At 44.8% G+C, this 21,519-nt stretch overlaps 1 protein-coding gene across 8 annotated transcripts in view; it reads right to left on the bottom strand.

Annotated features, from left to right (window-relative positions):
* LOC115146143 (kinesin light chain 1-like) overlaps positions 1-21,519 on the bottom strand; it is a 38,148-nt gene that overhangs the window by 2,914 nt on the left and 13,715 nt on the right. For 3 of the 8 annotated variants that reach the window (XM_029688004.2, XM_029688005.2, XM_029688006.2), the window contains exons 2-15: positions 21,008-21,278; positions 20,507-20,737; positions 20,316-20,394; positions 14,122-14,350; positions 12,947-13,034; positions 12,319-12,420; positions 8,928-9,101; positions 8,682-8,781; positions 8,396-8,448; positions 7,891-7,958; positions 7,691-7,799; positions 7,298-7,462; positions 1,742-1,872; positions 74-140 (exon numbers count right to left, since the gene is read on the bottom strand). In XM_029688004.2, the coding sequence (XP_029543864.1) occupies positions 74-140; positions 1,742-1,872; positions 7,298-7,462; positions 7,691-7,799; positions 7,891-7,958; positions 8,396-8,448; positions 8,682-8,781; positions 8,928-9,101; positions 12,319-12,420; positions 12,947-13,034; positions 14,122-14,350; positions 20,316-20,394; positions 20,507-20,737; positions 21,008-21,277 (1,866 nt within the window). In that variant the 5' untranslated portion in view covers position 21,278. Of the gene's footprint in view, positions 1-73; positions 141-601; positions 1,590-1,741; positions 3,354-7,297; positions 7,463-7,690; positions 7,800-7,890; positions 7,959-8,395; positions 8,449-8,681; positions 8,782-8,927; positions 9,102-12,318; positions 12,421-12,946; positions 13,035-14,121; positions 14,351-20,315; positions 20,395-20,506; positions 20,738-21,007; positions 21,279-21,519 lie in introns of those variants that run through there. The other 5 variants (XM_029688007.2, XM_065004199.1, XM_029688009.2 and 2 more) reach the window with 5 other exon arrangements.

The raw sequence follows: 21,519 nt of genomic DNA, 5'->3' as shown, positions 1-21,519 counted from the left end.
GACCCAGAAAAAAAAATGGGGAAAGATTGAGTGACGTGAAAGATGGAGCGAGAGAGACAGTTAGGCTCCTTACTTGGTAGAGGTCTCCGGTAGCCTTGTCCACCACGTTTAGAACACCCAGTGAGCTGGCTCGCTTCATGCTGCACCCAGAACAGTGGCATGCAAGGAGATGTCAGTGAGAGCCGGGTTGAGGGGTCAAGAGTGAGGAGAGGGACATGTGGCCCATGAAGATGGTATGTGGGTTAATAACAAAAATGAGACTCACTCACGGGTTAGTTTCCTCAGACAATGCCCCGACACAAATACATAAAGCCATCTCTATGAGCTAAATCATAACATATGGGTTAAAGGACACACTTAACAAAAGTTGAAGAGAGTGTGACAACAAATTGATTAAAGGGAGTAGTATTCGGTGCCAAATTCATTGAATTATATTGATACAGCGCTCTACTGTCTCCTGGATTAGAAAGGTCATCATAATGGGGTTAAATCGTCATTGATAAAGAGTTAGGAACGTTAAAATGGTCTGAGGGATAGAAAGAGCAGAAGAAAGGAAAACGAGTCAGAAAACAGAATGTCAACAAACAGATGAGGCATGCAGTAGCCATTCACTTGGAAAAGTTTATTAGTCAGAAATAAAAACACAGCATAGATATGTATTAGAATAATAAAGTAAAACAAAATGCCCATGCAGACAACAATAAATTCACCAAAAAAACACTGATATTTGCACCTTGTTTTGAAAATGTAGTTTAAAAATGGTGAAAAAAGGAAAACAAATCAAATATGGCTTTCATATGCAGGCATTTCAAAGCAGGCAATTAGTAGTAGTTTGGTCATCTAGAGCTCTTAATCATTCTCTATTTAGTCCTGTCTCTAGGCCAGATTGTCCCTCACAGCTGATTGAGAGTACTCTGTGTACACATGGCCGCGGGAAGTTGTGCGTATGTGAGTATTTTTCTCCGCTCATACAGGAGTAATAAGGGCCTAGTTCACTATTTTTGTGGAAAAACAATTATTATTCTTTTTAAAGCAGATGTTACTTTTTATACAAATTATAAGGACATAAAATAGAGAAGCTCACTGCTGACTGAGGCACTAGGAGTCAGAGTCCTCTGTAGTTTCAGAATCAGTCCGACTTGCTCTGCCTGTCAGCTCAAAGCACTTCCCTCACTGGACATATCCACACAGGCAATGTAGTCTGGAATAGTACCCTGTTTCTAGAGCGTGACATTGAGCCAGTAAAAGTCTGTACCAGTCACAGTATGGTGGCATTCATAGTGTATGAAAGTGAAAATGCACAAGTAACAGGCTCTTGAATGTGTTAGTTAGTGCAACCTCCAGTGGTTCATTAGCTGTGCCAAACAGGACTCAGAGTTACACCAGAGTTAACCCACAGCAGAGTAGAGATCCCTCCAGACGCAGGGTGGCTTAGTCTTTTCTGGGGCTCCCGAGTGGCGCAGCATCTCAGTGCTAGAGGAGTCACTACAGACCCTGGTTCGATTCCAGGCTGTATCACAACCGGCCGTGATTGGGAGTCCCGTAGGGTGGAGCACAATTGGCCCAGCATCATCTGGGTTAGGGTTTAGCTGGGGTAGGCCATCATTGTAAATAAGAATTTGTTCTTAACTGACTTGCCGAGTTAAATAAAGGTTATGATACAAAAAATATTTGTTGTATTTATTTAACCTTTATTTAACTAACTGTGCATGAAGGGGTCAAAGGTGAGGAGAATAGTTACCCAGAGTTTTTGGGGTCCCACTCCCGCGTGCTGCCGCCCTTCAGCTTGCGGACCAGTTTCTCACTGCTGCGGCGAATAGAGGCACGGAGTTTACTGAAGGAGCCGCTCCGCTTCAGAGAGCCGGAACCGTCCTGATGAGAGAGGTCAGAGGGTTACTTTCACATCTTGCATACACACAGATAGAGACAAACATGCATGCAGAGTTGCACACACCCCCACACTCAGTACAGATATGCACGCACACACACACACACACACACAATCAAAATACAGAGAATTGTCTCAGCAACTTCTTCTGTCTGCATATGTGATGGACTGTGCATGTGCTTGTTTTTGCATGTGCATCCGATTAGACTCTCTGTTGAGACAAAACATGTCGACCTCATCCGTGCGCTATTCAGAAATGATGCTATAATGAAATTAGAGAAGCCCTCCAAAAACATTGTATAAAGTTATGCTCACAATAGTTATCTTGGGTCAACAGAGCAGAGCAATGTAAATTCCTTCTAAAGGTTTTCATGCTTTATTCATTCAAGGTAGCAATATCCATCCTGCTATGTTTGATCAGATCTTGGAGTAACATATTTTCATCCTCTGTGGTTATTCACACAGCTCTGACCCCTAACCTCTGACCTGTCCACTAGGACACCACCATGGAGAAGAGAAGGAAAAGAAGGACGGGTCACTTTACCATGGTCCCGGAGTTGACCTCTACCATCAAGATTTAGACACACACACACACACACCCCGTTTTACACACACACACACAGAAAGAGAGAGAGCACACAAAGAGGCTACAGGCAAAGATGTGGGTGAGAAAAGACTTACGTTTTATTAGAAGTTAAGAGATACATACTATAAGAAGCACAGACAGGACAGAGTAGATTAGTAGGAGCCATGAAGAGAAGTGTCCAGATTCCCCTCTGCAGAGTGAGGCATGTCCCACTCCTCTGTCCTATACCCCCCTCTACACTCCCCATCCCCTCCCACCATCTGGCTCTGTATACACAGGAGCTGCATTGTCTTCTGACACTCCCTCCTGATCAGGACATGACAACACCGTTAAGTTTGACATCAATAGGACCATATGGAGCATAGGATCAAACACTACTAAAGAAACTCGACAGCAGCCTAGAGCCACCACGGTACTCTGAGGGAGCATACAGGATGATGATAAATGCCACCAACTCATAGAATTCACAGTATGTTAGTTAAATCACTACGAGCAAAAGCAGACCGGTATGCATCATTACTTCTAGTAAATGCTGGAAACGCAACACCACACACACCCTACTGAGAGATAGAACAGATAGAGTGAGGAGACAGAGTATTTAAGTACAGCAAAGAGCAAGATAAGGTAATGGCAGGAGGCAGGAGTGGCTTGGTTTGGTACTGAGACATAGAGCCCAGCCCCCCTGGTCCCATTGACAGTGGATAGGATAGAACTAGGTACAGCTTGGCCCAGTAGAGTCACCAGACAGACAGCCCAGAGGAGGAGAGAAGAGCCTGAAGAGAAGACACAACTGCAAAGCTGGAGGGGTGGCAGGCGAGCTGGTGTCCGTCATGCAGAAGACAAGTACTTAGAACCACAACAAGGCATCTGGGATTATGCCTGCCGGTCAGACAGGGTGAAGAGAGGGAGGAAAAAAGAAAGAGAGAGGGAGACAAATTAAAGGAATACCAAGAGAGGCAGAAGAGGGTATTGAAAAACAGAGATGAAGATGAGGTAGAGTAAAGTGAGAAAATGAGGAAGAGAAGGAAAGCAGAGCAAGTCAGACAGACAGCAGAGGTCAGCCAGTGTTTCCCCTACAGAGACAGTATTTCTCCAGGTAGGGCTGTGGCGGTGCTTTACAACTGCAGAAGGCATCAGCGCTCAAAATTAGCAACAGCTAAAGAGATTTATAGGGCAAAGGAAACTATAAGCAACCACACAAAATCCAGGGACCAAGGGTAAAGTAAAAACAGTAGCCTAAAAACTAATTGAGGAGTGAATTAAATCAGTCCTTATGGCACTTGAATCCCTTATCAAGTGCATCCAACTGATGCAAAGGCAGCATGGATTTGGAATTGCTCATATGACCTCAGAGCCTAAATGGTCAGTTAAAGTATCTCTCAATACACTGAGGTCCTAGCCAGTATGAGCTAACCAGTGTCCTGGTCATGATGGTAAATTCGGTAGTTGTGTAATTTGGAAAGTGAATGAATAGAACTATAGTTAATGAATATAAACAGGCTCAATTCAGCCGATCTAAAAAACTGTGAAGTTAATCCACAAAACAACCAACAATGTGACTATAACCCCAAAATAAACTAAAACGACTGCCTGTGTGTTCTAACCCAGTTAGGTTTCTATAATAAACATGAGTCAATTCTCTGTACAAAGCCATCAGCCATTTTCCACTGCCAAGTTCAGAGGACCTCATTCATGGGCAAATCAAATCAAAGCTCCTGGAAAACCCCAAAAAGACGACAAACAAAAGGAAAATAGGACTAAAGTGGGTGACAGAACCCACCCAAACAAAGCAGAAGTGAAGGGGGTATTCTTGGAGAGATACTGTGTCTGGGGAACAGTCTGTCTTCTAGCACACTTAAATCATACTTACACACACAGTAGTACAGGTTTTACTCAGAGAGGAAACAACAAGTTAGCCCACCACAGCACTGCATGCACAGACAAAGGGATGCAGACAGTAAATACACACTCAGAATCAGCTAGAATAATGGGACAGATTGTACAGGTTTGAATGCTGTCCCACCACTCTGGCTGGTAATAACCTGCCACTGGATGCAGAAAAAGACAGCAGGGGTACTGTATCACAATCATCATACATGTTTAAGTCTGTCCATCCATCCTTACCAGTATGTACTATGTGTGTCTGACAGAGGTTTCAGCACTACACGCCCCACACACACAATGGGCAGGAGAGGCACATAGAGTACAGACAGTACAGTAAACACAAACACACATGATGGAAGTGTCAGAGGGACATTGAAGATGTACAGTACAGAGCCCACATGCATCAGTAGTGATGAGAACATGAATGAGTCAACATTGGCGACAGAGGTGTTGTTTAACACACGGGTTAGTGTCTGACTGAGACAGTCCGATAGGTGAGCAGTACAGTAGAGAACACAGGTTACGAATGTGCCTGAGCCCAGTCTCCCCGGAGCCTTGAGCTGAGGGCACACCAGGCAGGCAGGGGACTCCAAGGAGGAGATGCTGATTGGTTGTCATGGGCACTACGGCTACTGTTGCTATGGGAGCAGGGTAGTTCTGAATAGCAGACTACAGCAGAGAGTGTGGTGTGATTTGCAAACATATGCTGTGACCAAGAGGACTTTACTGCAGTAATCGGATAGAGCCAGTGAGAATAGCATACAGTTGTCAGACTAATGCATGGAAAGGACGAGTTTGTTGTGTGCAATATACTGTTTGCTGAAAACAAAATAGAACCATACAAAACATATGGCTTCTATACTAGACACAGTAACTTGCCGGCACAAAGGTCTGATAAGTAATTTTATGTAAGCAGCTGGAGTATTCACTCAGTTGAGGACTAAAAGCATGAGTGTAGACTAGAAGCATTAGTGTAGAACAGAGGAGGTGATTATAACTACAAACTGGCCAGACAGTCAATCAGCATTATAACCTTAGCTATCACACAAATAATATGGAGTCATATAGAATCTAGGACATTTACCACCAAGGTTACCACTGGCAACTCAGTCCTCATCAAATAATATGGAGTCATATAGAATCTAGGACATTTACCACCAAGGTTACCACTGGCAACTCAGTCCTCATCAAATAATATGGAGTCATATAGAATCTAGGACATTTACCACCAAGGTTACCACTGGCAACTCAGTCCTCATCAAATAATATGGAGTCATATAGAATCTAGGACATTTACCACCAAGGTTACCACTGGCAACTCAGTCCTCATCAAATAATATGGAGTCATATAGAATCTAGGACATTTACCACCAAGGTTACCACTGGCAACTCAGTCCTCATCAAATAATATGGAGTCATATAGAATCTAGGACATTTACCACCAAGGTTACCACTGGCAACTCAGTCCTCATCAAATAATATGGAGTCATATAGAATCTAGGACATTTACCACCAAGGTTACCACTGGCAACTCAGTCCTCATCAAATAATATGGAGTCATATAGAATCTAGGACATTTACCACCAAGGTTACCACTGGCAACTCAGTCCTCATCAAATAATATGGAGTCATATAGAATCTAGGACATTTACCACCAAGGTTACCACTGGCAACTCAGTCCTCATCAAATAATATGGAGTCATATAGAATCTAGGACATTTACCACCAAGGTTACCACTGGCAACTCAGTCCTCATCAAATAATATGGAGTCATATAGAATCTAGGACATTTACCACCAAGGTTACCACTGGCAACTCAGTCCTCATCAAATAATATGGAGTCATATAGAATCTAGGACATTTACCACCAAGGTTACCACTGGCAACTCAGTCCTCATCAAATAATATGGAGTCATATAGAATCTAGGACATTTACCACCAAGGTTACCACTGGCAACTCAGTCCTCATCAAATAATATGGAGTCATATAGAATCTAGGACATTTACCACCAAGGTTACCACTGGCAACTCAGTCCTCATCAAATAATATGGAGTCATATAGAATCTAGGACATTTACCACCAAGGTTACCACTGGCAACTCAGTCCTCATCAAATAATATGGAGTCATATAGAATCTAGGACATTTACCACCAAGGTTACCACTGGCAACTCAGTCCTCATCAAATAATATGGAGTCATATAGAATCTAGGACATTTACCACCAAGGTTACCACTGGCAACTCAGTCCTCATCAAATAATATGGAGTCATATAGAATCTAGGACATTTACCACCAAGGTTACCACTGGCAACTCAGTCCTCATCAAATAATATGGAGTCATATAGAATCTAGGACATTTACCACCAAGGTTACCACTGGCAACTCAGTCCTCATCAAATAATATGGAGTCATATAGAATCTAGGACATTTACCACCAAGGTTACCACTGGCAACTCAGTCCTCATCAAATAATATGGAGTCATATAGAATCTAGGACATTTACCACCAAGGTTACCACTGGCAACTCAGTCCTCATCAAATAATATGGAGTCATATAGAATCTAGGACATTTACCACCAAGGTTACCACTGGCAACTCAGTCCTCATCAAATAATTGACAAGTTGTAGAGGATATGCACTTTAAGAGTAGGTACGAAATAACTTTAAATGTTCAGTAATATCCTCCTTGACAGAAGCAACTGTTCACTGCTCATTAGTAGATTAAATAAATCATCAATTGTAATGTATCATCTTAACATTGATCATTTCTAGAGACGTTTTCAAAGCAAATTGAGAAATCAGATGAGATATTAATCACAAAGCCAATCATATCAAATATTTTCCATCCCAATTGGGCTTTTCTCTAGGAGGATCTAAGGGGTGTGTCTGTACCCCTTCCTACTCACTGTGTGTGGCCTGGGCTGTGTACTGTACTTACCCCGTTCCACTCCACGCTCATACTCACTTCCTCGCCCCCGTCCGGGCCACTCTCATACTTGACCGTGGCGTCGGAGGTCAGGCTCTCACGGCTCCACTGCTTCTCCCGCGCCTCTGGCTCACTCAGAACATCCGCCACACGCTGTTTGTGCACCGTGTCCAGACCCTGGCCATGTGGACAGGAAACACACACACACTCTCAGTGATCAACATCACATCATGTGTTGGATTTTGTTATGGATTGGTTTACAACCAAGACCTGCTAGTATTTCAGTTTAGACAGCTGGACCAACGATTCTCCTCCAGTCTGTTCACATACCCGGTTTCACATGACCCTGGGCTGGCAAATCTATTATTCAGGCAGGTAAGTGGCAGAAGAGGACAGTGGTCCCACCTGTTTTCTGGAACGCATAGCGGCCTCTTCTAGGGTCTCTGCCGCCTCAAATTTACCCTGCCGCTTGTAGAGGGCGCCCAGGTTCTTCAGGGTGGTGGTCACTGTGGGGCTGGGGCAGACATTATAAACACATCATGAACTAATGTAATCACATACAGGACCATAGGCATACCACTATAGTTTCCATACTTAAGACTGACCTGTCTACTTTACAGGCTTTGTACCAGCCTCCATACTCTCCGAACGGGGAGCCGTCCAGCTGCTTTCCCTAGAGATGAACCACCACATCCATCAGTTGTTAGGATTTAAGGACTTGAAACGCTAATGACAGAAATCTACCACCATAGTAAAATGGTTGGTCATTAATTAACAGCCTAAATATTCCAGCTAATTCTTGAAAAATGACACGGAACCATGAAAGGAGATTTGGATTACATCAGATATGAAAATATGAAATTAGCTGATTTGAGAGATCGTTAATGCGGCACCAAAATACATGAGTGTTTAGTGGTGGTAAATTGAGAGATTACGGTCGGTCACGATTTCTTCTTCCGCCGTCTAAATCGATAAACCTTTCACACCGTGACGGAAACACTTTCCCCTGTCAGTTGTGAAAGTTAATCCACAGCATCAGCAGTGACTAATACCATGGCTCTTAGTGAAAGTGGACTCTCCATCATCCACACCACACACACTCTCTCTCACCTTGCTCTGTTCCTCTCTCTCCTCCGCATGCATCCAAATGGGTTTGTTCTCATCTGCAGTCAGAGACAAACAACAACCAACCATCAGACACACGCAGGTCAAAAGAAAATATTGACTGACATTCAGGCAGACAGCAGGATATGGTCTGGCTCAAACCATTAGAGCATTCAACTGAAAGGTCATTGTTGTTTTCAGAAGCTTTTCAACTAAAATGATGACAGCAGCGTGAAAACATTCACCTTTACATCAAACGACAGATGATACTTGATTGCTGTGTGTGTCTTACCGTCTACAGAGCCAAACTCCCTCTCATGTGCACGGGTAAGGATCTCTTTGTACAGAGTTTCAGCCTGCTTGAACTTCCCCTGCTTCAGGTAACAGGACGCCTGTGAGAGGATGAGAGAGACCGAATATGAATATGTAAGAATATGACCTTCAAAACGTCAGAAACTCTTCTTCTCATAACTCATTCTAAAATGTGCAGTCATCACACAAAGCCAGTGATCTCTTAACCCCTATGTGACCCTCTCACCAGGTTGTTCTTGGTCTTGGCCACGTTGGGGTCGTCAGGGCCCAGTTTGGTCTGGTAGATCTCCAGGGCCCGCTGGTAGTAGTACTCCACCTCCTCGTACTTGCCCTGGTTCTGACACAGCAGGGCCAGGTTGTTCAGCTGCTTGGCCACATCTGGGTGGTCCTTACCCAGAACCTGGGCAGGAGAAGATGGGGGGAGGCCATGTTAATATAACAAAACAGTGAGTAATAAAGCAAGAATGGTTCACGCTAATCAAAGCATCTCAAAGTGAAAGGATGAAAAGGGAATATTTATAACAACAGAAAGAGACCCCATCACCATTACTTTGGATAGAATAATAGTCTCAGTTCTGTCCTTTATGTGATCTGGCTGGACCATTAGATAGGCGGGTGAAGTCAGAGCAGAGCTGGTGGAGAGGAGAGGTGTCATTAAGGGGTTGGGTGAGGAAGGAGGACAGAGCTGAGGGCTAACTCTGTCTCTCTGACTGACTCACTGAGAGAAAGACACACAGAGACTGGGAGTTAGGAGTGAGAGGCTCACTGCTCATTAGCAGAGAAATTATGATCTTCCTTCCCTCTATACAGTGAGTGACAGAGGCCTGGGTTGCAGAGGCTTGCTAATGAAATCAAATCAAGTTTTATTTGTCACATGCGCCGAATACAACAGTGAAATGCTTTCTTACAAGTCCTTAACAATGCAGTTAAGAAAATACCAACAAAAAAAAGCAAGACATAAGAATAACAAATAATTAAAGAGCAGCTGTAAATAACAATAGCGGGGCTATATACAGGGGGTACCAGTACAGAGTCAATGTGCGGGGGCACCAGTGTCGAGGTAATATGTACATGTAGGTAGAGTTATTAAAGTGACTATGCATAGATAATAACAGAGAGTCGCAGCAGCGTAGAAGGGGGGGTGCAATGCAAATTGTCTGAGTAGCCATTTGATTAGCTGTTCAGGAGTCTTATAGCTTGGGGGTAGAAGGTGTTTAGAAGCCTCTTGGACCTAGACTTGGTGCTCCGGAACCACTTGCAGTGCGGTAGCAGAGAGAACCGTCTATGACTTGGGTGACTGGAGACTGACCATTTTTAGGCCCTTCCTCTGACACCACCTGGTATAGAGGTCCTGGATGGCAGGAAGCTTGGCTCCAGTGATGTACTTGTCCGTTCACACTACCCTCTGTAGTGTCTTGCGGTCGGAGGCCGAGCAGTTGCCATACCAGGCAGTGATGCAACCCGTCAGGATGCTCTCGATGGTGCAGCTGTAAAACCTTTTGAGGATATGAGGACACATGACAAATCTTTTCAGTCTCCGGAGGGGAAATAGGTTTTCTCTTGCCCTCTTCACAACTGTCTTGGTGTGCTTGGACCATGTTAGTTTGTTGGTGATGTGGACACCAATGAACTTGAAGCTCTCAACCTGCTCCACTACAGTCCTGTCGATGAGAATGGGGGCTTGCTTGGTCCTCCTTTTCCTGTAGTCCACAATCAACTCCTTTGTCTTGATCACGTTGAGGGAGAGGTTGTTGTACTTGCACCACACGGTCTGACCTCCTCCCTATAGGCCGTCTCATCATTGTCGGTGATCAGGCCTACCACTGTTGTGTCATCAAGAAACTTAAAGATGGTGTTGGAGTCGTGCAGTCATGAGTGAACAGGGAGTACAGGAGGGGACTGAGCAAGCACCTCTGCACGCACCCCCGTGTTGAGAATCAACGTGACGGATGTGTTGTTACCTACCCTTACCACCTAGGGGCGGCTCGTCAGGAAGTCCAGGATCCAGTTGCAGAGGGAGGTGTTTAGTCCCAGGGTCCTTAGCTTAGTAATGAGCTTTGAGGGCACTATGGTGTTGAACGCTGAGCTGTAGTCAATAAATAGCATTCTCACATAGGTGTTCCTTTTGTCCAGGTGTGAAAGGGCAGTGTGGAGTGCAATAGAGATTGCATCATCTGTGGATCTGTTGGTGCAGTATGCAAATTGGAGTGGGTCTAGGGTTTCTAGGATAATGGCTTTGATGTGAGCCATGACCAGCCTTTCAAAGCACTTCATGGCTACAGACGTGAGTTCCCATGGGTGGTAGTCATTTGGAGGTAGTCTCTCTGACTTAGACCTGAGAAGATAAACAAAAAATGCTCGATACCGACCATAATGAACACTTAATCGCAGGCATTTTGCTGATATCGTTTATTATGATAAGTAGACTATACTAGAGAAGTTTTAAAAGAAATACATGTACTAATACGGGTGATTGTTAATGGGACAATTGACGGCTACAACCATCAAACTAGTAGTAGTAGTTTAAAGGATAATAAAAATAAAAATAAACTGTAGTGCAGATTAATATTATAAACTTATCGTTCTGTTTATCGTATCAATTCAGGCAATTTATTGTTATTTTTGTCCATGTCGTCCAGCTCTACTCTGATTGACGGTTTCTCTCTGAATTATCAATAGCAACCTGAATGTATACAGGTCTCACTCCCCCTCTCTCCTGTGAAGCTTCTACGTGGATTTAAAGGGTTTACTGTTAACATCATTAGAAGTATGGGATTTCAAAAAGGAAACAACTGCTAGGTCTGGGTGATATATTGAGAGAGTTTTATTGAGGAGTGCTTCTTTGAACTCCAGACCAGGCTAATGCATGTTACTGGGGAACTTTTTAGAGAGTCCCTCCCTCCTCCTCCTAATCTTCATCCCTAGGGGATAAACCAAGGACTGAGGCAGCTCACACAGTGGGAAAAGCGCTTGCTATTAAAAGAGAGAACTGCGGGAAAATTCCTCCTGCATCAGCAAAGCCTTCTTCCTTCCTCCGTTGCCGAAAGCTGGGTGGCAAATCTCTAAGCTCAAGAGAGAGAGCTTTATCATCAGTTTAAGAAGTGGAGAATATAAATAAAATGTCTCCGCTGTCCTTAAGCTCTAGCACAGACGACATCACAGAGGGAGTAGACGTGTCATTCTTAGCACAGAGGGAGAATGAGAGGAAAAGGCACAAAGGGAGAGAGTGAAACAGAAAGGGAGATGGATAAATAGAGACACTGCACTTTGCATCTCCAGGACTGCTGAGCTTCTCCTTTATAAGCATCCCATTTTGTGCAGCCAAAAATAATGAACCCTCCCAGGACTTAACTCTCTCCAAAGTCACAGTTCCTCTTTGAACAACACAAAGCGATAGGGAGGCTTGGGAGGAGGGAGCGAATGCAGGGGAGAACATATAGACAGAAAATAAGTTTAAAAAGTTGTGTTTAACTAAGAGGAAAACTTTCGAAGGAACAGCAAAGTTCTTTGAAACTTGAGCAAGATATATTTGGAGAGGAGCGGGAATCAGAAGCGTTCTGCAGTGTTAGCACTCTATTCCCACAATGCCTTGTAGTGACCAGCGCCCTCTGACCCACCTTCTCCCGGATCTCCAGAGCCCGCTTGCAAAGTGGCTCCGCCTCTTTGTACTTCCCCCGTTTCCCGTAGAGCACGGCCAAGTTGTTGAGTGTAGCAGCCACCTGACACACACACACACACACACACACACACAGAAATAGAAAGAAAACACTCTTAGGACAGCCTTAAATCATCTGTGCATGTATAATTGACTGTCCACAAAGCTCAACCACGGCAGCAGAGTGCAACTGATCTGGTGAATTTAACCAATTAGAGGTGTAACCGACAGATGAGAGGAAGACAAAGAGGGGAGGCACGAAGTGATTACTGCTATTTAATTATATCCCAATCAGCAGGATGAATCTCCACCACGTGCATTTCACTCAGACCACCTGACCACTGAGACCACAGAGGGACCCACAGTGACCTTTGATTTAGACTAGGGTGGTCTGGGTCCCACATGTGACAGACACGAGGGGGTGATAGAGAGCCTAACCTCTGCTGCTCTGAGTGTGCACTGAGGGAACTGGAGGTCCAGGGAGAGTCAGAGACACAAGCCTGTTGAGGTCGGCACAGTTAGTGGACCTTCCTGGCTGGCTGGTTACAGAAATACTGCTGAGACACAGAGTGATGAGAAACCACACTCACCGCTGGATGGTCCCTGCCCAGAGTTTTCTCCCTGATCGCCAGAGCGTCATTCAGCAGGTTGGCTGCCTCTTTGTATTTGTTCTGGTCCCTGATAGAGGAGAGAGAAAAAGAGAGAGGACTCATGGGGCATGTTACCGTGGTTTCTCTGACAGTGAGGCCTATTACCACAGGGCAGTGTTGTAGTACTTAAGTCCAGGACTCTGACTTCACTCGGACCAATGTCGTGATTTTCATATTGTTGGAAAGCTACTTGTATAAATGATTCGGACACCACGGACTCGACCTCGAGGTTTAGTGACTTGACTACATCACTGCCACGGGGTCTCAAGTACAAGTTTGACAACATTGGGGATCATAACCAAGTCTCTCCCCACATAAATAACCATTTTGTCCAACACAACGCTTTGTTATGGACGAATGTTTTGTCTTGAATAGACCCATATTAAGTATTGTCAGGTTTAAAAACATGCATTGCAATCAATGATTCTTCCCATTTCCCAGAACTAGCCGCTCACAATTCTTACTATACAAGCTGACATCTTGTCGAATCAGGATCAAACATACAGCAAGTGTACAAAACATTAGGAATGACATAGACTGACCAGGTGAATCCAGGTGAAAGCTATGATCCCTTATTGATGTCACCTGTTAAATCGACTTCAATCAGTGTAGATGAATGGGAGGAGACAGGTTAAAGAAGGACTTTTTGAGCCTTGAGACAATTGAGACATGGAATGTATGTGTGCCATTCAGAGGTGGAATGGGCAAGACAAAAGATTGAAGTGCCTTTGAACAGGGTATGGTAGTAGGTGCCAGGCGCACCGGTTTGAGTGTGTCAAGAACTGCAACACTGCTGGGTTTTTCACGTTCAAAAGTTTCCCATGTGTATCAAGAATGGTCCACCACCCAATGGACATCCAGCCAACTTGACACAACTATGGGAAACATTGAAGTCAACATGGGCCAGCATCCCTGTGGGAATGCTTTCGACATCTTGTAGAGTCCATGCCCCGATGAAGTGAGGCTGTTCTGAGGGCAAAGGGGGTGCAACTCAATATTAGGAAGGTGTTCCTAATGTTTTGTACACTCAGTGTATATTGACTATAATTGATCCACAGCCAATACCAACCACCACGACCCACCTCCCCACCCCAGAGCCCCTTCCCCAGGCTGACCTGTAGACCAGGGCCAGGATGTTGAGCATGGTGGCCACGTCAGGGTGGTCGTGTCCGGATGTTTTTTCCAGGTCCTCCAGGGCCTGTTTGCAGAGGGGCACGGCCACCTCGTAACGGCCCTGGGAGGCGTACTGGATCACCAGGTTGTGAAGGGTCCTGAGGCGAGCCGGGATCTCATAGCCACCCTGCTGGGCGGCGGCTGCTGCTGCACTACCGTGGGGCTGCTGGACTGGAGACACACAGAGGAGGGGGACGGGCGAGGGGTTAACATAACATAAACTATACACACACACACACACACACACACACACGCACGCACACACAAAATTACCGGTAGAGTGGAGAAATTGAGACACTGTACAGGCACATATGAAGTATGTTGGGTCGGGAAACCATCCAAATGTCTCATATCACTGCATGAGAGATTGTGTGAAAATATGTACGGTTGAGGTGTGTGTGTTATAAGCAAGAGGTCTGGAAATCACCTGATTGGGTTTCTCATTCGAGGCCCACAGCTCTGTACTGACTCTGAAGGAGGACCAATGGGCTGAAGAAGCAGTGGTCCTCTGCAGTAATAACCCTCACCACCACACCCAAAGTACCAAAAATGTCTCTCCAGTAACAAATGATCCCAGGTGTTCCATAGAGCTAAGACTGTTTGCAAGTTCGCGACAGGAATGACAAATTCTAATCGACAAGCATGGAAAAGCTAGGGCTGGCACAATTACTGTGTAACCGACGGTTATGGATGAAGGCCGTCATGACAATAAAATAACCGTCAAAATAAATATACACACACAGGGTCATTCAGAAAGTATTCACACCCCTTGACTTCTTCCACATTTTGTTGTGTTAAAATGGATTAAATTAAGATTGTGTGTGTCTCTGGCCTACACACAATACCTCACAATCATTTTTAGAAATGTTTACAAATGGATTAAAAATGAAAAGCTGAAATGTCAATAAGTATTCAGCCCCTTTGTTATGGCAAGCCTAAATAAGTTCAGGAGTTGAACATTTGATAACAAGTCACATAATAAGTTGCATGGACAGTGTGCAATAGTAGTGCTTAAGATGAATTTTGAATGACTACCTCATCTCTGCACCCCACACATACAATTACAGTATTTGTTAGGTCCCTCATTTTAGGAGTGAATTTCAAACAAACATAGATTCAACCATAAAGACCATAGAGGTTTTCCCATGCCTCGCAAAAATGGGCACCTATTGGTAGATGGGAAAAAATGTAAACAGCAGACATTGAATACCCCTTTGAGCATGGTGCAGTTATTAATTAAACTTTAGATGGTGTATCAAAACACCCAGTCACTACAAAGAAACAGGCGTCCTTCCTAACTCAGTTGCGTGACAGGAAGGAAACCGCTCAGGAATTTCACCACGAGGTCAATGGTGACTTTAAAACAGTTACAGTTTAATGGCTGTGATAGGAGAAAACTGAGGATGGATCAACAACATAGTTACTCCACAATACTGAACTAATTGACAGATTGAAATGAAGGAAGCCGGTACAGAATCAAAATATTCCAAAACATGCATCCTGTTTGCAACAAGGCAGTAAAGTAATACTGCAAAAACTGAATACAAAATGTTATGTTTTGGGGCAAATCCAATAAAACACATGACTGAGTATAACTCTCCATAATTTCAAGCAAAGTGGTTGGTGCATCATATAAGGGTATGCTTGTAATCGTTAAGGACTTGGGAGTTTTTCAGGATACAAAAGAAACGGAATGCAGCTAAGCACGGGCAAATTCTGCCTGGTCCAATGAAACCCGGTTCCTGTTGTGTCATGCTGATGGCAGAGTCTGGATTTGGCATAAGCAACATAAGTCTATGGCCACATCCTGCCTGGTGTCAATGGCACAGCGGTGATCTAATGGTGTGGGGAATATTGTCCTGGCACACGTTAAGTCCCTTAATACCAATTGAGCAACGTTTCCATGTACAAAGAATTCAAGCTGTTCTGGAGGAAAAGGGGGGTCCGACCCAGTACTAGATGGGTCTACCTAATAAAACGGCCTTTGAGTGTATGTATATACATGTCACGTTCTGACCATCGTTCGTGTGTGTTTTCCTTGTTTTAGTGTAGGTCAGGACGTGAGCTGGGTGGGCATTCTATGTTGTGTGTCTGGTTTGTCTATTTCTATGTTTGGCCTGATATGGTTCTCAATCAGAGGCAGGTGTTAGTCATTGTCTCTGATTGGGAACCATATTTAGGTAGCCTGTTTTGTGTTGGGTTTTGTGGGTGATTGTTCCTGTCTTTGTGTTTGTGGCACCAGATAGGACTGTTTTGGTTTTTTCACGGTTCTTGTATTGTAGATTGTTGTACTTTCATCTTTATTAAAGATGCACAAAACTAACCACGCTGCATTTTGGTCCGCCTCCCTTTCCCCAGAAGAAAACTATTACAATACAGTGCCTTTCGTAAAGTATTCAGACCCCTTAACTTTTCCCAGATTTTGTTACATTACAGCCTTATTCTAAAATGGATTAAAATAAATAAATCCTCAGCAATCTACACACAATACCCCATAATGACAAAGTGAAAACAGGTTTTTAGAAATGTTATGTATTAAAAATAAAAAACAGAAATACCTTATTTACATAATTATTCAGACCCTTTGCTATAATTGAGCTCAGGTGCATCCGGTTTTAATTGATCATCTTGGAGATGTAACTACAACTTGATTGGAGTCCACCTGTGGTAAATTCAATTGATTGGACATGATTTGGAAAGGCACACACCTGTCTATATAAGGTCCCACAGTTTACAGGACCCTGGACACAGCCGGGGGAGTATCATTGTAACATTGTGGCAACTCGTTGGACTAGTTAACTGTAAGGTTGCAAGATTGAATCCCCTACGCTGACAAGATAAAAATCTGTCGTTCTGCCCCTGAACGAGGCAGTTAACCCACCATTCCTAGGCCGTCATTGAAAATAAGAATGTGTTCTTAACTGACTTGCCTAGTTAAATAAAGATTAAATAAAAGGTGAAAAAATATATATATACAACTCTACCAAATTGGTGTCCAAAAATACAGATTGTTATGAAAACTTGAAATCGGCCCTAAATAATCGTCCATTCCGATTAATCGGTCATCCTCTACTGGAGACCTGAAAATAGCTGTGCTGCAACGCTCCCCGAACAACCTGACAGAGCTTGAGAGGATCTGCAGAGAAGAATGGGAGAAACTCCGCAAATACAGGTGTGCCAAGCTTGTAGAGTAATACCCAAGAAGACTGGAGACTGTAATTGCTGCCAAAGGTGCTTCAACAAAGTATTGAGTAAAGGGTCTGAATACCTAAATCTAATACGTTTTTTAAATTAGCAAACTTTTATTTTTTTTATTTTTTTTTTTACAGTTTTTGCTTTGTCATTATGGGGTATTGTGTGTAGACTGATGAGGGGAAAAAAACTATTGAATACATTTTAGAACAAGGCTGTAACCTAACAAAGTGTGGAAAAAGTCAAAGGGTCTGAATACTGTCCGAAGGCACTATATATTTATATTATTTTTATGAGGAACGAACAGCTAACTGAAGACGGGACTGCCGGGCATTCGTGCGGTTGAGCCTATTCTGGTTGTGTCACGTTCATAACGAGGAGACCAAGGCGCAGCGTGAGATGAATACATTCTTCTTTACTTAAACGAAGAACACCTAACAAACAAAATAACAAAATGAACATGAAGCCATAAACACGAGTGCTGACATGCAACTACACATAAACAATAACCCACCAAACCAACATGGAAAATGGCAACCTAAATAGGATCCCCATAAACAGCTGCCTCTGATTGGAAACCAATTCAGGCCACCATAGACCTACATTTACCTAGACATACTAAAACCCAATAGAAATACAAAAAACACTAGACAGGACAAAAACACACATACCACCCTCGTCACACCCTGACCTAACCAAAATAATAAAGAAAGCAAAAATAACTAAGGTCAGGGTGTGACAGTACCCCCCCCCCCAACGGTGCGGACTCCCGGCCGCAAACCTAAACCTATATGGGAGGGGCTGGGTGGGCATCTACCTCGGTGGCGGCTCTGGTTCTGGACGCCGCCCCCGTTCTTTACACTGAGCCCGCTCTTGTAGCACTGACCCGTGGATCATTGTCGGAGGCTCTGGACTGCGGATCCTCGCCGTAGGCTGTAGGCTGGGGACCCTCGCTGGAGACCCGGGCCGGGGACCGTCATTGGAGGTTCCGGACTGTGGCCCGTCGTTGGAGGTTCCGGACTGGGTACTGTCGCCGGACGCTCTGGACTGGGTACTGTCGCCGGACGCTCTGGACTGCCGAGGCGCACTGTAGGCCTGGTGCCGGCACTGGTGGTACCGGGCTGGTGACACGGGGCATTGTCATGCTGAAACATGAAAGAAAGGGCCTTCCCCAAACTGTTGCCACAAAGTTGGAAGCATAGAACCGTCTAGAATGTCATTGTATGCTGTAGCATTAAGATTTCCCTTCACTGGGACTAAGGGGCCCAGCCCGAACCATGAAAAACAGCCCCAGAAGACTATTCCTCCACCACCAAACTTTACAGTTGGCACTATGCATTCGGGCAGGTAGCGCTGTCCTGGTATCCACCACACCCAGATTAGACTGCCAGATGGTGAAGCGTGATTCATCACTCCAGAGAACACGTTTCCACTGTTCCAGAGTCCAATGGCGGCGAGCTTTACACCACTCCAGCCGACGCTTGGCATTGAGCATGGTGATCTTAGGCTTGTGTTCGGTTGCTCGGCCATAGAAACCCATTTCATGAAGCTCCCAATGAACAGTTATTGTGCTGATGTTGCTTCCAGAGGCAGATTGGAACTCGGTAGGGAGGGTTGCAACCGATAACAGACAACTGTTATGCGCTACAAACTTCAAATTAAGACCTTTAAAAAAAAGAAGGTTTATACAATAGTCAGCGGTCCCATTCTGTGAGCTTGTGTGGCCAACCACTGAACCGTTGTTGCTCCTATACGGTTCCACGTCACAATAACAGCACTTACAGTTGACCGGGGCAGCTCTAACAGGGCAGAAATTTGACAAACTGACTTGACGGTAAAGGTGGCATCCTATGACGGTGCCACATTGAAAGTCACTGAGCTCTTCAGTAAGGCCATTCTACTGCCAATGTTTGTCTATGGTGATTGCATGGCTTTGTGCTCGATTTTATACACCTGTCAGCAATAGGTGTGGCTGAAATAGCCAAATCCACTCATTTGAAGGGGTGTCCACATACTTTTGTAATCCTAGTGTAGCTGGAGACAAGCAATTAAACCATCTCCACCACTGCAGTGAGAGGGACCTAAGACATAAGAGTATTTCAGGGAGGTACCAGTCAGGACAGGAGAAGAGTCTAATCCACTTCACACTACACAGACAGACATAGAGCCCTGTCTCAGTCAGCTCTGCTTCATGTGGGGGCAGGATTAATGTGAGCGCACTCAGGAGCATTTGACGCTTGCCTCCCCCGCATTCTGGAGAGCTTCCTGGCACGACCCACTCTTTCCTTTGATCCTCTCTTTCGTTCCCTCTCGCTCTTCAGATTGTGCTCATTAAGCAGGCAGAAACTTGGAATAAAATAAAGTATTAACAGCCCAATACAAACACAACAAAGGACTAGAGAGATCCTGCTCCTCTCTCTCTCTCTCCTCCATATCCCTGTCTGCATCTTATTAGCTCTCTATGTGGTGGAGCAATTACTGGAGATGTACCCTTTAAATCCCTGCAATATGTTACTTATGCAGATGAATGATGCTTTTTTACCCATTTGCTGGAAGTGGTTCTGTGTAGGATCATTATACGATATTGTACGTAGGACCCCTTTGCTTAAATGTGTCAATAATTGCCCAGCTTAGTGGGGAGTGGGTGTTGTCCCTCTGCCTGAGATCCTCTCATGTACATGCTGGTTGCTGGAGTGAACCCAACCTGGTGACTGTGTGATCTGGCTCACTGGGTCCATTTCCATTTGTCCTGCCTCCACACTCAACCAGCTCTGACTAATAGCACTTTAAAGCTCATAGTGATACATACTTTCAGACCAACAGGAGGAGAAATGGACTAGTTAATGTGTTGGAGGGAGTGGGAGGGAATGTAGGAAGTAGGAACAAGGAGAGGCAACGTGAGGTGAGGAACAGAGAAAGACATGGGTACAAGAAGAAGACTCACTGCCTGGAGGTTGGTCATCCTGGTCGTCTGGGAACAGATCATCCAGATTCTCTTTACTGGAGTCAGAGTCCTTCTCCTCCTAACAGAGGAAAACAGGGAGGAGAGATGATTGTTATTGTCATTCAGTGTAAACCAGGCAAATGAAATGCGGTGGTGTGAGTCAGTCTGTGTGTGTGTGTGGGTTAACTCACCGATGGCAGCAGGTCCTTATCGTACTTCTTCAGCTGGTTCATGAACTCCAGGTGTTTCTTCTCCTCCTCCAGCTGAGCCACACTCTGCTCGCTCTTCTGCAGCTTCTGCTGGGTGCCTGCCAGCTCGTCCCTCAGCCACTGGTTCTCCTGGCACAGCCGGCGCACCTGTGCCCGCAGCTTTTGCTTCTCCGACTCCACCGAGCTCAGGTGGCCCGACAGCGCCATCATCACCTGGACCAAACACAGCGAGGGGGTTAGGGGTGAGGCAACTGGGCAAGAGGTCCAAAGGGTGCGGAAGAACACTGAGAAGACTAGTAGTAAATAATTCATGGATAATCCTTGGTTGTAGTCTGATTTACTGACACAGGTCATTTAGGTGGTAGGTGCCTGTGGGTTCTCCATCTAGCTGTCTAATTTGAAAGTTCATTAGATTAGATCCCAGAGGGCTCTAGCTCTCCCCCAGCCTGAGGCGTGTAGCCTAGACCTATACAGTGTACTAACCTGTGCCTCGCTCAGGCCCAGCTCCAGCATCTCCAGGGACTTGCGGATCATGAGGGACTTCTCCTCCATCAGTACTCCCTGGTCATCCTGCTTCAAGCAGTGCAGCGTGTCCAGAAGGCCCTCCAGGATGGAGTTGTGTTCCTGCTTTAGAGCCTCCAGGCCCTGGATCACCTGCTTGGTCCTGGAGATGATCTCATCCTGGGACAGCTTCTCCCCAGGGTCCTCCTCCTCCTCCTTCACACACACCATGGCAGACATGTTCTCACGCATCCTGTAGCAGTCACACAGAAGAGGAATGGATTTAGTTAAAAATGTAGAAGTAGAAGTATGAACCCTAGCCGTCTATTTCACTGTCGCTAAATGCATATGCATATCAGTTTACTCCTGGCTGTATCCCAATGTGTTACAGACTAATAAACTTCTGCTTGATCTTAACTTCCGTCCTCACAGTTGTGCATATTACATTTTATCATCAGACAGCCTTTCCAGCATCCAGCCTAGTCTTATCTATT

This window comes from Oncorhynchus nerka, linkage group LG18 (genome assembly GCF_034236695.1).
Source record: "Oncorhynchus nerka isolate Pitt River linkage group LG18, Oner_Uvic_2.0, whole genome shotgun sequence".
In the NCBI taxonomy this organism is placed as follows: Eukaryota; Metazoa; Chordata; class Actinopteri; order Salmoniformes; family Salmonidae; genus Oncorhynchus; species Oncorhynchus nerka.
This window is presented reverse-complemented; position numbering and strand designations above follow the sequence as displayed.